Here is a 14128-nt window from a genome sequence, read left to right on the forward strand (position 1 = left end):
ATTGAAAAGCAATATCATATTTTTGCTCCAAAAATTTTATTCGATAAAAACAGCATGAAATCACATGAACTAATTAATCACACTAACTACTAAATCTGCAACGTTTTCATCTTTTTTCTATTCAATTTTATTCATAATTTAATCAATTTAATATGATTATTGATTTTTGTTATCTATTTTCTTTTACATTCTTACGTATGTGTAAAAATAATATAGCTCAATAAAAATTATTTATAAAATATATTCTATAAAAATAAAATATATTTGATATAAAAATATTAGGAACAAATTAATTGTCGTTTTCCTGGCAAAACGTGTCATATAAACCATCATGCAATTTAGTAATTAAATTTGTACAGCAGCACTTAAAATTGTATGTTAATTTTTAAAACTTGTTCAATTTTGAAAAAAAAAAAAGAGTTACCAACGAGGTAAAAAAAATAAAAATTAATAATACAAACGTGCTTCGTGACCATCATGTAAAAAATAAAATTTTTTAAATTCCATGAATTCTCGTGACACCCAATGTAAATCCGCCGAACATTCTTTCGTTATTAAAATATACTTCGCTGATGCAAACTGAGATACCGAGATAATTTACATTTTCTTGTGAGAAAATGTAATATGATAGTCCAATCTCCTAGTTTCTTAATTCCATTTTCATCGGACACCTTGCAGTACTCTTCAAAGAAATTCCGTATCTCTACTAGCTTTTTCTCATTCAGATTCATGCAATGTACGTTATCATTGAATTTACATGTATGACGTCATTGAATGTATCTGATGCTGCGAAATAAAATACGTGCGTTATTCTTTACCAAGACTGTCGAGAAGCCAAATGTGGAGCGCGTAATTTTGTTTCGAAAGTCTTTCGATTGAAAATCTAGAACGTACTCAATCGTTGTATAAAACCTTTCGGCGAACTTTATACACAATATTATGTTATTTGCAAAAATTTATTAGACAAGTCCTACAATCCTTTATAAAATAACTTTTCTTTAATTTCTTAAATATGCATATTGTAAACGGATTGTAAAAGTTAAATGATTTTCTGAAGGTTAGTAGATATTTCGGCTTAAATATACATATTTCATGCGCTCCACTCCACGCAATAAGAACTTATCTCTGTTTCTTCTCACGTGCTACAATCTTGCAAGACTGCTCTTTATAATGCTTTTTATATCCTGACTTTCCTTTCATGGGAGTGTCATCATGCGGACCATTCACAGCGGAGTCGTCGCAAAGTTAGCTATTAAAGGCATTCAGAAACAACGATATTAACCCTTAAGGACTTATCCTTGGCGATATCTGAAGTTTCTATGGGATTACTACAGGTGACAGATGGTATATACACACTCTAGTGCATACACATATATATGTATGTATAAACTACGTAAGAAATATCATGAAACTGTTAACGCGAAAATTTCATACAAAGAAAATAGCTTTTTAAAAGCATTTGAAAATTGTATCATTCAAAAAATGGCTCTAATTTTGTAACAAAAATTCGTCAAAAATATATAAAATATAGATTCCTTTGATAGATAACTTTTATCAAAGATTTATTGTCTTATATGTACAATTATAAATTAATAGCAAGTAGATGAAAAATTAAAAACAATTTACAAGATATATTATCAACTCCTATTTAATATTTACATGTTTTCACTTTTCTAGCAGCTAAAATAACTGTTTATCGTAAACGACTGTATCAATTTTATTCGTACGGCAATAGCGAAATGTAAATTGTCGCATTCGTGATAATTTACGTTTCGCTATTGCCGTACATAATTGCGAGCAAAAATTAGTCGCTATTGGTACGCGGTGGGAAAAACCACCAGCTAAAATTTTACACAGGACTCTCTTTTTCTTTCTGTACTCGAAATTAGCTACTCTCCACAGAGCTTCCCTGAACATAATTAGACCACCATATCTCTAATTAAGCAGTTGCGGATATTTTTTTTCCTAAGTACCTACGTAATGACGCCACGAAACATTCTCATCGCCGCTTTCGCGATGAAGCGTGGGGCGCGTGCACAAGACGAAAGAGGAAAATTCGAGAGTTCCGTATAGCTGGAAACTGAAATGGAAACTAATATACGACAGATGCAGCCGTGATTCAGCGCTGCACCGGCGGTAGCAACGTTGCACCATCCTGCTCTTCCCCCTGGTTTTCGAAAGTTGCTGCCCTGATTCCTGCCCGCATGGCGCACCTAATTCTTTGTACAAACTCTTCCCAATGTTCCAAATGTTCCCATGACGACATCTAACTAGCTCATATACGTAACAATCTGATGTCAAACAAACATTTAAATAAAAGTGTATCACGTTAACTTATACGTACTTATATGTACATAAAACTTATTCCTTAAACCTTGTCGTCTTGCATCAATGCATCGTCGAATTGTTACGATGAGAAAGAATTTAAAAATCTTGAGTTAAAACGCAAAACAGAAAACATTATATTTTATAAAAATCGTGACAAAAAAATTTCCAATATAACACATTGACGGATGACAAAAAGCCAATAAAGGTTGAGCTGTGCGGCCCATATAAAAAAACTGTGTTACACGTGATACGCTTTTTATTCTATAAGCTGTGTTTTTTTAACGTAATTGCTAGTGTTAAACACTTTTGCTCATTAGGGTGAATCTGATTAAACGGATACTACGTAACGCAATAAATAGCAGCGAAGTAAACTTGCGGTATGCCTATGTAGAAAGCTTGTCGAGATCTATAGTGGCAATAAATTCGCATATAGCTTACAGTAGAATGGACACGAAATGGCGATATGCGGTTATGTAGTGCGCTTCGATTTATAAAACAGTTGGTGTTGGTTAATTTGTCCTGCGAAAAGATATTTCCAGCAGTTTCAGATTTCAATTCTTACCAATGCCGCGAAACAAATGTGCATTAAGCGCGATAATGCTGCTTTTAAAACTGTATCACGTGGATTTAATACAATGAGCTCCATAGAGCGTGTTACAATCGTATTATTGAAAATTGTGGAATAATGCAGTGAGAAATACACGCAAACAACAGAAAATATGGCATAAAATAATGTACAGTTGTTTCATTAAAATAAAAAAAAACAACAAAATTTGCCATTACATTTTTGCTTTTGTGTCGAAGTGATTGCAGGCGTAACAATATCCAAACGCGGTAAAGTAAAGCAATTATTCCACAAAACTTCTTCAACTAAAAATGGTAAACAGTTTGGGCTAAAACAGCGGAAACCACGTAATCTTTTTAGTTATCTTCAAGTCAGAAATCCTAATTGAGAAATTCACTGCGGCGTCACTGAGCTGAGCTATTTAACAAAAGTTACGAAATTCGGATCCCTAAAAGCCGCATATCCGTGTCAACTTCTTCAATTAACAGCGATCTAAGTTGTAAGCCTGAGATTATGTTAAAATGCATAGATTAATCTTCACCGTAATCTTATCTATATTTACAATATTGCGGCTAATTTGACCAAATTTATAAATAAAATTAAAATTGAATTCTTACTTGCTTTCCCATTTCTTTCCATAACGCCGAAACTGTATATATTGAACAGATTTCTATCACTATACAAAAATAATTACAAATAAGAGATGCGACACGTGAATGAAATTATCCCGCGGGCACTTCGCAGAAATCATGAGTTTCCAATAATTGCGTAATTGCGAGACGAAATTTACAGAATTTATTTGTCGGATCCTGTTGACAAACGTATCACGCGTACTTATGCATGCATTGTTAATAAATTATCAAGTATGCCGCATGCATATACGATAGCCATTAAGCAGATGGCGACGATTGCAAATTAGCGGCTAATAATTATCTCGCAGGCACACACACTCCATTCACAAAGTTACCCGTATGTTACGAACGCCACCTCATCAATCGTAAGGGATAAACGCGACGAGAAATGCGACGTAAATCGTGGCCCGAATAATTTCACTTTAATTACACGCGTCGGCGAATTATATCTATTGTAGATGTTATGCATATATCCGCTAAATACGTAAACAAATATCGCTTATGTATACGGTTAGTTTGGCATAAATTCCGATTGAGACCGAAATTACACTAATTTGCCCTATGTGATGTACAAGCGTGACAGACCGATCTGACAAGATCTCGCATGTTCCGCGAAAAGCTCTCGCAATTGTCCCAACCAATGGTAATTTTCGCCTAATTCGCGCAATACGAGCGAAGCAAAAAGGGAGGGGAGGGTGGAAACTCACGCCATGTTTTTGTACAAAACGGATTTCAATCGTCGCGAATCTATGGTTGCTGCGACTTTGTCGCAATATACTCGTTGCATCGGCCGGACTTTGACCTTCCTGCATACCAATGTTTAAAACATGCGCGGTTTATCCCGCTCGCCAGAAGATCACAATTCCAAAAGGACCAACTTCAAGAACCTATTTGTTCTCGAGATTTCTTTCACAGAAAAATGAAAGATTTAACGAAAGTAGAGCTAACAGTGCATGCGACTGATCGTACATAAATCAGTACGAAGAGGGATGTCAAAAATGTTACGTTCGTGTGGGCACATGTACAAATTGAGCGCGCTCCGATCTAAAAGAGAAACGACCAAGTCGAACGATACATGTCGGTGCTCTCCGCGAAGCTCGTTTCAAAAGTAATGTGCGTCGTTACCGGCGGAAGACTCGGCCCTAAATAAAAGTACGGATACAATCTCGCAGCGATTCCACGCGTCGAAATCGCAACCGTCGACGTTACGAAAGCAGCCTGGGCTTTACGAATGACGTAGGAAGAGAGTCAGAAGCGGGGCGCACCGCGTGCGCGTGCAACGGCGGAAATTTACACCGCGGGCCAGATATGTAGATTGGGCATGCTTTCAACTCGGGGAAAGAAAGAAAGACGAGCCAGTCGAACAATAGGTAAATGCACTTTCGCGAAGTGTAGACGACCGCTACTAAACCGTAGCTGAGCTGCTACCTACTCTCTCTCTACGCGACTTGCTGAATCGGGAGTCGAGAAATAGGCGTTCTGTTGCGGCGACCGTAAGGCTGCCGGGGTGGAAGCGGAAATGGGAAAGCTTGGAAACGAAGTGCTCTCCCGTCGAAACTTTTATCCCGAAAAGAATGTGTGAGATTGAATGTGAGAGAATGAAAGAGTGAGATGGATAGATGGATAAATAGAGAGAAGAAAAAGAGAGAGAGCGTGTATACGTATGTGTATGCGTGTGTGTAAGTGTGAGTGATAGCGTTGATAAGGTATTCGTAACACGACAAGAACAAGCTTTCGTATCAATCATCAAACCATCCCACGGTATTTTGTGTGTATGTGTGATATATAGCATATAAAGCTAAAAAATTGTGAAATAACGTAATACTGAAAAATTTTTTTAATACATCCTCATAAAAATTGCCCTGAATTCCTCGAACAATATAATCTTGAGCAATTTAAGGAATAATGTAAAGAAACGTTAAAGATGAAAGCGAGAGAAATTGTTTTAAAAAGACGGCAACTGTTAAGTTAAAGCGGCCGACCGAAGACAATCGGAATGTCGATAACGAAGACGAAAATAGGAGCCAAAACAGAAAAGCCCTTAATGCATTCGATTCCCGAAGTTGGTCGACGAACCGGTTAATTATGCATGCGGTAGATCCATTGTTTTCGTATAAGCACTACAACTCTAACGTAAATATAATCGGTATAAGCGATTTTAGGATAATTTACCGGCACACTGCTTAAATACCAGGAAAATTGTTTGCATCCGGTGAATTATTTATAAGTGTAATATCAATTATCTGTAATTCATGCAATATTCGTATACCGCGAAGTGCAATTGGTGCAACGGCTTATCGCAGCGACATGAAAAAAAAAAAAAAAAGAGAGCGCAGAAATTTTGCAAACTGCGCACTGATCTCTCTCGATACGAAATGCACAAGCCATACATATGGTGTACGATCCGTATTTTATCGCGGCGACCGTTGCGAATATAAAATACCTCGCATTAATTTTCGAATATTCGAATCTATTTCGCGAAAGAGTGAAAATCACGACTTGTCCGTCCTTTTTTTTCCGCTGGCAGCGCTGAATTATGGCCATGGAAGAATTGTTCCCGGCGAAATGTAGATAGGTGTGCGGCATCCCCCCCCCCATGCAGTTCGTGACCTCATTTCGCACAGATTTTGTACAATTTATAGTGGAAGACGGAAGAGCAAAGATATCCGAGCAAGATAATCAAGATTAAGTTATATAAGACATTTTCCCGTGCGCAAATCTCGCCAGCTATACACGAGACGAGTCGTTTCCTTGCGAAATCTATCCTCCATCCGCGGGCGCAATGACGTTCCTCGACGGCGATGCGCGTGCAGCTAATCGGAATAATCCTCGCGAAAGACGAGCCAAATACCATTTCGGAACCATCTACTATCCGCCCGGGCAACTTTTTCCACCCGGACCGGTAACGTCGAGCCCTTTAAACCCAAATGTTCTCTCGTAGAACAAAGTTCCGCTTCCTACCTACGTTTCTTCCCAGCAGCCCTTTTTTCCCCTGCAATTCTCACGTAGATCGGTAAAAGTTAAAAACTCGCATGTAAGCCCGCGGGCATCCATCGTTTTTCCCACGATTTATAGAGACGGCGGCGACTTTTCAAACTACCCTGGCCACCGAGGCGATGGGGAATCGTCGCCGATCGCGATATTTCCGAGCGTCACTGCCGGCAATCGCGCCAATTATAATAAGAATTTACGAGCGAGACTAAACGACCGCCACCACGGACTATCGACAAAGTGCCATCTCTCTCGCCGAGACGTCCCGATCTCTCCCCCTCCTCCCTTCGAAAACATCCGATAGATTTACGAGGGTAATTACGCGCTTTCTGCCCCCGCGGCTATTCGCGCGCAAATGCACTGTCCATTCTTCTTCCGCTGTCCATTCTTATCCGCCTTGTTCTTTTCGCGCTCTCCTTATTCTTTTCGCGCACGTTAGCACCTACGTGACACGAGATCTCAGCAGCTTTACGAGCGCCGCCGCTGATCTATCGACATCATCTAGTATTTGGACATACATAACCACACCTTCCGAGTTTCAGCGTACCCAAGTGCAACTAGCAACCCAAGTGCATTAACGGAGCACGAAAGGATCCTGACGGAGAGGTGAACCGTAGAATACAAATCTGTATACTAACTTTAATAGCATTCGAGTATAAAACATGGTAACATGTCACAGAGATTGTTAAATGAGCACAATGATAAAAACAAGGGGTAAACCGCTAAAGGCATTACGGTGTACAGATTCGAGGCATTGCTAGGCATTAATGGGCAATGCTTGGGCATTGATGGGTATTATTGAGCATTAGTGGGCATTGCTTGGGCAATAGTGGGCATTGCTTGGGCATTAGTGTGCATTGTTTGGGAATTTCTAGGCATTACTTGGACATTTTTGGGCATTACTTGGACATTTTTGGGCATTACTGAGCATTATTATGATGTTATTAAAGCACTATTTTTTTTCAAATAACAATTGTTTTATATCAAACTTTATATTTACAACACATAATAAAACGTGAGTGTTGAGTAAATTATACAAGTAGCGTTCTCATATTATCAGTGGGATATTCCAGTCGGCAAGCGCTACTTCAGCGCCATTATTGTTCTCTTAGCCTTCTTTGTCGTGTCTTCTAAACTTGGATAAACAATTAAATGCTATTTCATCTAAATTTGGATGATTGAAAAAAAGCTTTTTCGGACAGCTCGCTCTATGACTTCCACTTATTCTACTGTGATTAATTTTAGTATCAAGGATTTAATTTATCGTATTGATAAGATCAGGCAAATAAATTCTATAATGAACAATCTATCAAAAACATTTAAATTTCCTAGAGAAGATAAAAAAAGTTAGAAGCTCTAAATGCTCTTACATATGAAGATATACAAAATTTACATATTACAAAAGTTGTCGAGGAAGCTCTAAAAAATGCTATTGAAAATACTGAAAAATTAGGTATGAAAGTTATAAGTGATACAAATTAAAAATTTGTTAATATTTCTTTGCAAACTTTAGACAATGATAGTAAACTCAATAATGTAGAATGCGAAATCGATAATCATTATACTATAAACGCTAGGAACACAAATGTCGACGATATTGATATTTGTGCTTCTAATTCAATTTTATTTGATAATCCTGGTGATTTCAAATTAGAGAGCCTAGAATTAAAAAATTTTTCAAAACAAGTATCACAGAAATCAATAACGGAAAACTCACCTTTCATAAAAATTAAAATAAAGGATAAAATAAAGATTGTTAAAAAATCTTGTTGTTGATTTTTTGATGAATCTAAAGGTAAAATAAGTACAGATAAATTACAAAGATTTATTACAGTTAATAAAACAAATAAAAGAAAAAAAGTTATACAAAGCAGTTTCAAAAGAAACAAAAATATCTTTAAACTTCTATTTTTTCTAAATAAGATCAAATGTGTAATAAAATAAAAGAAGACTGTTTCCTCGAAAATGATCCTAATGCTTGTAATATCATACCTGAAATATTATTAGAAAAATATTATGCTGTTTTTTATGATGATACCTACTATATTGGTCGTGTTGTTGAGCAGTCTAACAACCAAGTAAAGATGAAATTTTTTAAATATGAACTAAATTCTTTTATTTGGCCACGCGATGAGGATGTCACGTTTGTAACAACAAAATATATTTTCTATGGTCCAATTAAACTAGTTGGAACTGGACCTTTTGCATTAAAAAATTCTGATTTAGAGGCTATACATAAAAAAGTACAAACTAAAAAAACGTGAAGTTTTCAAAGTTTAATAAGTTTAATATATTTTCTTTATTTGTTTCTTTCAATTTATTTATTTTTCTTCTTTATTCGTATTGTGCAAACTCTAAATATATATTTTTTTATTTTATTTGTATTAAAAAGATTATTTTTTTAGTTATACATGCATATATTACGTGTTATATTGTAAACTTAATATATATGTTAAAATAATACGTCACGTTGTAAACTGAAATATATAATAATAAATATTTTATTAAAAAATGCATAAATATTTTTTATATTATATTTAATATAATTCTATCTTATCTCAACAGAAAAATAGGCATTATTCGGGCATTGCTAGACATTAGTGGGCATTGCTTGGGAATTGGTGGGCATTACTAGACATTAGTGGACATTGCTTGGGCATTGGTGGGCAATGCTAGGCATTAATGGGCATTAGGTGAAAATTTTGGTAGTATTGCCCAGGAATTGGGCATTGGTAGGCATTAGTGTACACAATTTTGACCAGCGGTTTACCCCTTGGATAAAAACATTGGTGATGTAATTGCATAAAAAACTAATTATAGTCAAAAACATAATTTTTATAGGAACTATTACAATATTAGTAACGGTAACTGTACTTATGATGATACCAACTATAAAAAAGTTGTACTATATATTATACAGCTTTAAAATATAGCATTAATTATTACCACTAATATTAATAATTACTATAAAAATATTCCCGACTATGAATATTTTACTACGCAATTATAATCACAAGTACAACACATTTTTCTCTCAGTGCAGTAAAAATTCCTTGTAAAAAAATATCACACAATTTTGCTAAAACGTCTAAAAATTTCGCAAAATACAAATCTGAAAATCATTATCTTGAACCAAACTAAAAAAATGTTGTAAAGCATCCTACGTTATTTTGATGGTCAAATAAAATTATTTTCAGAATCCGTAGCTAAATTTTTACATAGGGCAAAACCCTTCCCTTTCTCTCATTATCGGTTACAAATAACTTTTCCCCGGAACATTTCAATTATATTAATCGGCTTTTGGCTATTAGACATCCATTGCAGAATTACGTCGATCTAAGTAACCGTGCAAGCCATTAACGTCCAACAATCTGAAATTTCTGCTAATAATTTTAACGCGTAACTTCGCCACCCGTAACATCTCTCGACTCTCCATAGAATAAAATTCCACCGGTGGATTTAGGATTAAATGCTGTAACATTCCAACGGGAAATTCGACCGGCTTGCGCCGCAAGTCCGTTCTACCTCGCACACGAGGGGGAATATAATCCTTTTTAAAATTTTCGAAGATGTAACACGCGCGTTTGCGGGAAATCACATTTCACTTCGTTCGCCGTGCCATTAATTATTAACGAACGCGCTAATCCCTTTTCCCCTCCACCCTCCCAACAAATCGGTAGTCGCGATATACCGCGCCGCCGTCGTAAATTATCGCGACGATAGCCGGCGCGGATATAACCGGACGGTCCTTACAAATCCCACGGTATATTCGTTTAATCGCGAACGAACGGCGAGCGCACGCGCGCATAAAACGCGCCTTGACAACTGTTATATACATGTAAACGATTTTACGCGCTGGATTAATTATACGGGCGGCCGGGTCGCAACTAATTCACGCGTCACACAATGTGATCTTTGATTTATGGCGCATCGGGCGCGGAATTCGCCCCATGAATCAGAACGCGATCCGCAGACACACCGAACACACGAATCCACCACCGGTTGGTTGCCACGGGACGGGATATCGACTTTAACATGGTTAAGTTTGATTATACTAATTATTGCAGGACTACGCGGAGCGCCTTAGGCATCACGAACGAGGAGGCTAAACGCGAGCGACATGCAACATCTCCCGGGCGGCAATTCCCTCAATTTGCTCGGTAATCTCTTAATTATATGCACATGGAGTTGCCGCTCCGCGTGGTAGTTGCCTACGTTCAAAATAGGCAACGGCATGATCCAATGCGGCCAATTTTAACTTTTCACATTCAGTAGTTTTCAGGGATTATATTAAATATTGAAATTTAGAGAGCGTTAAACTTCCCTTCAGTCGCATATGTTATCGTTGTCTGAATTGAAAAGCAAACAGCTGAATAGGAAACTCAATATCACTCTCCAAATTATTTCAAAACATGTTGCAATTAGAGGAATCAAATTGCACTAAAAAAATATCGTATGTTTTTGTGCTTAAAATTATATTATTATACATACTATAAATATCATAAAACGCTTAATAATTTTCAAAAATCGGGACCGATATAATTTCTGATAGATTCCGAATAAATTTAAAAAAAATATTGTAATATTATATATAAATTATATATATGGTTATAATAAAGCAAAATTTTTTTCAGATATATATAACGGACATACAAAAATGCAAACATAAATTATTGTATTGCATTTTCCCATACCTGTGTACGTGTGTTATATAATTCATGTGAAAATAATCTCAGTAAAATAAAAATTTTAAAAACAAAATTTACAAAAATGTTTTGCTGTAAACTTACAAAAATATGTTTTGTACATCCTGTTTTCAAAATTTGGATGCAATTAATGGAACTCGTTCTCCTTTGAGATAAATAAACAAATTAAAACGTTTGTTTAAATGTTTATACCGCAAAAACGTAAAATATCCTATATTTCAAATCCATATCTTTTACACTTAATTATCAGAATCTTCGAAAAAGAAAATAGTAATCCACCGATTATTCGTTAATCATTAAAATGTTCAAATTGGTCGCTAACTTTACAGTGATTGTTTCACGCGTTTCCGGCAAAAATATTTATAGGTTACGTTCGCACATCGAGCATCGCGCGCCGTCGAAAGACCGAAATTTATCGAAAGTACAATCGGTCCCCGATCTCCGTGAGAGACAAATAGGAAAAGGTAACTCACCCAAACGATCGGAGCCCGCCACCAGATGAGCCCGAAGAAGCAGCAAGCACACCGCCAGCACGATCATGATTTTCCCGCTCGCAGCACCTCTGGTCGACGTCATCGTCGTCGCACCGATCAGTCAATTCCACACATCGGCGTTCACGCACCGTCGTACTACGCCGCCACCAGTGGACATGTCACAACACCCCGCACTTTGGTCATCGGCACCGCGACCGCGCGATATATATAAATACTTATTCTCCCGAGCGAGCGTCGTTTCAACGACGAGAAGTCAGCCGCCGCCGCCGCCAAGTCGTCGAACTCGGATCGATCATTTCCGGCCGCTCGGCGATCCAAGCTTTTGGCGAACGCCGGTGCACACCGTGCGTGTCCGTGTGAGACGTGTGCTACGAGTGGGATCCCGCTCCGGAATATCCGAATCTCCGGGCTTTCGGTGAGAGGGAGGAGGGGGAGGAGAGCCGCTGGGAATCGTCAAACCGCGCGACGCGACGTCTCGCGTCGCTCCGTCCCGCGGGGTGCAGTCCGAGCGCGGAGGTCATCCATGCTGCGAAATTACCGAAACCACAGGGCACACAACAACGCGGCACACACGCGCGACGATCCCGCGACGACGACGCGTGACTGTTTCGGCATCAACCGGCACCGCACCGCCGTCGGCGGTTCCTCCGGCGGAGAGTCGTTGTCGTCACTCGCGACGCGTTCTCTCGTTCGCACTGTCGGCAAACTTCACTCCTTGCCGTTTCACTGTTCGCGCGAGGTCGTTGCCGCCGCCGCCGCGCTCCCGAATCGCGGGGAAAGATCTCTCGCCGAGACACTCCCGCGGGAAATGCGACACGCGCAATAACCGGGCTCAGCGTGCGAATAGGACACGTCGTTCGGTGGTCGGCGCGCGACTGAGCGGGGCCTTTGAAAGCGGGGTAACGCAACGCGCGACCGACTCGTGCGCCTGCGTCCCGCGCTCCCCCACCCCCTGGCCACATGAGCCGTGCGTATCGCCGTCGAAATTTTCGACACGCTTGAAGACGAGTGCGATTTTGCGCGCGCGCGACACAAGACGCAAACGCTTTCGTACTTTCGTACCTGTGCCGCGGGTTCGTCGAACGACGGGATCTACGCCCCCGATTGCACGTTACGTTACTTGGAAATCGCGGACGTCGTCGGCGTTGAACGATGTACACCGCCCCGACAATGACTCATTCCCCGTCCATCCTCACGGGATAAGGAGGACTTTTTATCGATCTAGCAACTATCTCGCGGCAATCGATAATTAGGTCGATAATAATGTCCAGTCGGCCGCTACCGGCTGATGGCGCTGTGGCCACTCGTTACGTTCCCCTAACCCCTCGAAGGATGCCAGGGAACGATCGTTGTCGCTCAATGGAGTTCGGTTTAACGGTCACGAGTGGAATTAAGTTTGTAGAAAATATAACACGTGAAAAGTATCGCTTGTGCTCTGTGTAGGCCCGAATAAAAGCGTGAATGGAAACAAGGACGAGAGTAACGCGGGGTTCCTTTATTTCGCTCGAGCTTTCAAGCGGCCTCGCGTTTGTAATCGTAATTTAAAAGCTACACGGTTTATCTCGGTTATCAGAATCAAGGGGGCAACGGATATTGGATGGCACGGCGATTGATGCGTAAAACACGTCGACGACGGCACGTGAATGTGAAACGACGGAGCAAATTACCTCGGAACAAAACGTACATGCCGCGTAATTTCCGATACGCGCGGCGCCACGCCACCGGTCTGTTATGATGTTGTGACTTCGGTCGCGTGACGCGGCCCAGCGCTCGCTTGTTTCGATTTGACCAGCGGCGGTCACCTTGCGCCAATGTGTCACGTCCGTCGCCCCGCCGGGTTTCCCGGCTCCCCTCGTTGCGCGTTTTATGTCCGTCGGTGGCGAATCCCCCGGCCCGTGCCGAGCGTTAAAAGTGCAGATACGCCAATTAGACGTATCTCTCGTTTCGATGCGGTCGATGTGGTCTCCCGTCGCGAGCGAGCGGAGTGAAGTTAGCAGCGCGTCTCTCCGCCGAAGGTACGCTCGACGCGAGGGAATGTGATGTGTACATACGTGCAAAGTGGCCGCGTTTCGCGATCGTCGCGTTGTTCACGCCGCCGCCGTTTCAAATATGTATGTACAATACGTCGCGTCGGGAGTGTCGTCTCGTGCGATTGCTGTGACGTGTTAATTAAAACTGCGGAGAGTGCGGAGTCGCGATTAGCCGCCCGTTTGATCGATTCCCATCCCCGCGAGTGACTGTCTGAAACGGTTAGGAGCACGAGGCAACGTCGACGCGTCACGCCGCTCGGTAAGTGAATCTATTTACTGTGTATTAATTCGTTTATTCTGTTAACGATAACTCGATGCTGCGCCATAGGGTAGCGATCGTGTCTGACGCACGGCGTCGCGCGGAGACGCTTAGATTTCAATG

At 40.0% G+C, this 14128-nt stretch overlaps 1 protein-coding gene across 3 annotated transcripts in view; it reads right to left on the reverse strand.

Annotated features, from left to right (window-relative positions):
- The window catches only part of LOC105837387 (protein eva-1), a 139779-nt gene extending 127205 nt beyond the window's left edge, over positions 1-12574 (reverse strand). The window contains exon 1 of one of the 3 annotated variants that reach the window (XM_012682135.3): positions 11696-12574. In XM_012682135.3, the coding sequence (XP_012537589.1) occupies positions 11696-11798 (103 nt within the window). In that variant the 5' untranslated portion in view covers positions 11799-12574. The remainder of the gene's footprint in view (positions 1-11695) is intronic. The other 2 variants (XM_036286276.1, XM_012682136.3) reach the window with 2 other exon arrangements.
- Between the last annotated feature and the right edge of the window lie 1554 nt (positions 12575-14128).

Source organism: Monomorium pharaonis, chromosome 4 (assembly GCF_013373865.1).
Source record: "Monomorium pharaonis isolate MP-MQ-018 chromosome 4, ASM1337386v2, whole genome shotgun sequence".
NCBI classification, from domain to species: domain Eukaryota; kingdom Metazoa; phylum Arthropoda; class Insecta; order Hymenoptera; family Formicidae; genus Monomorium; species Monomorium pharaonis.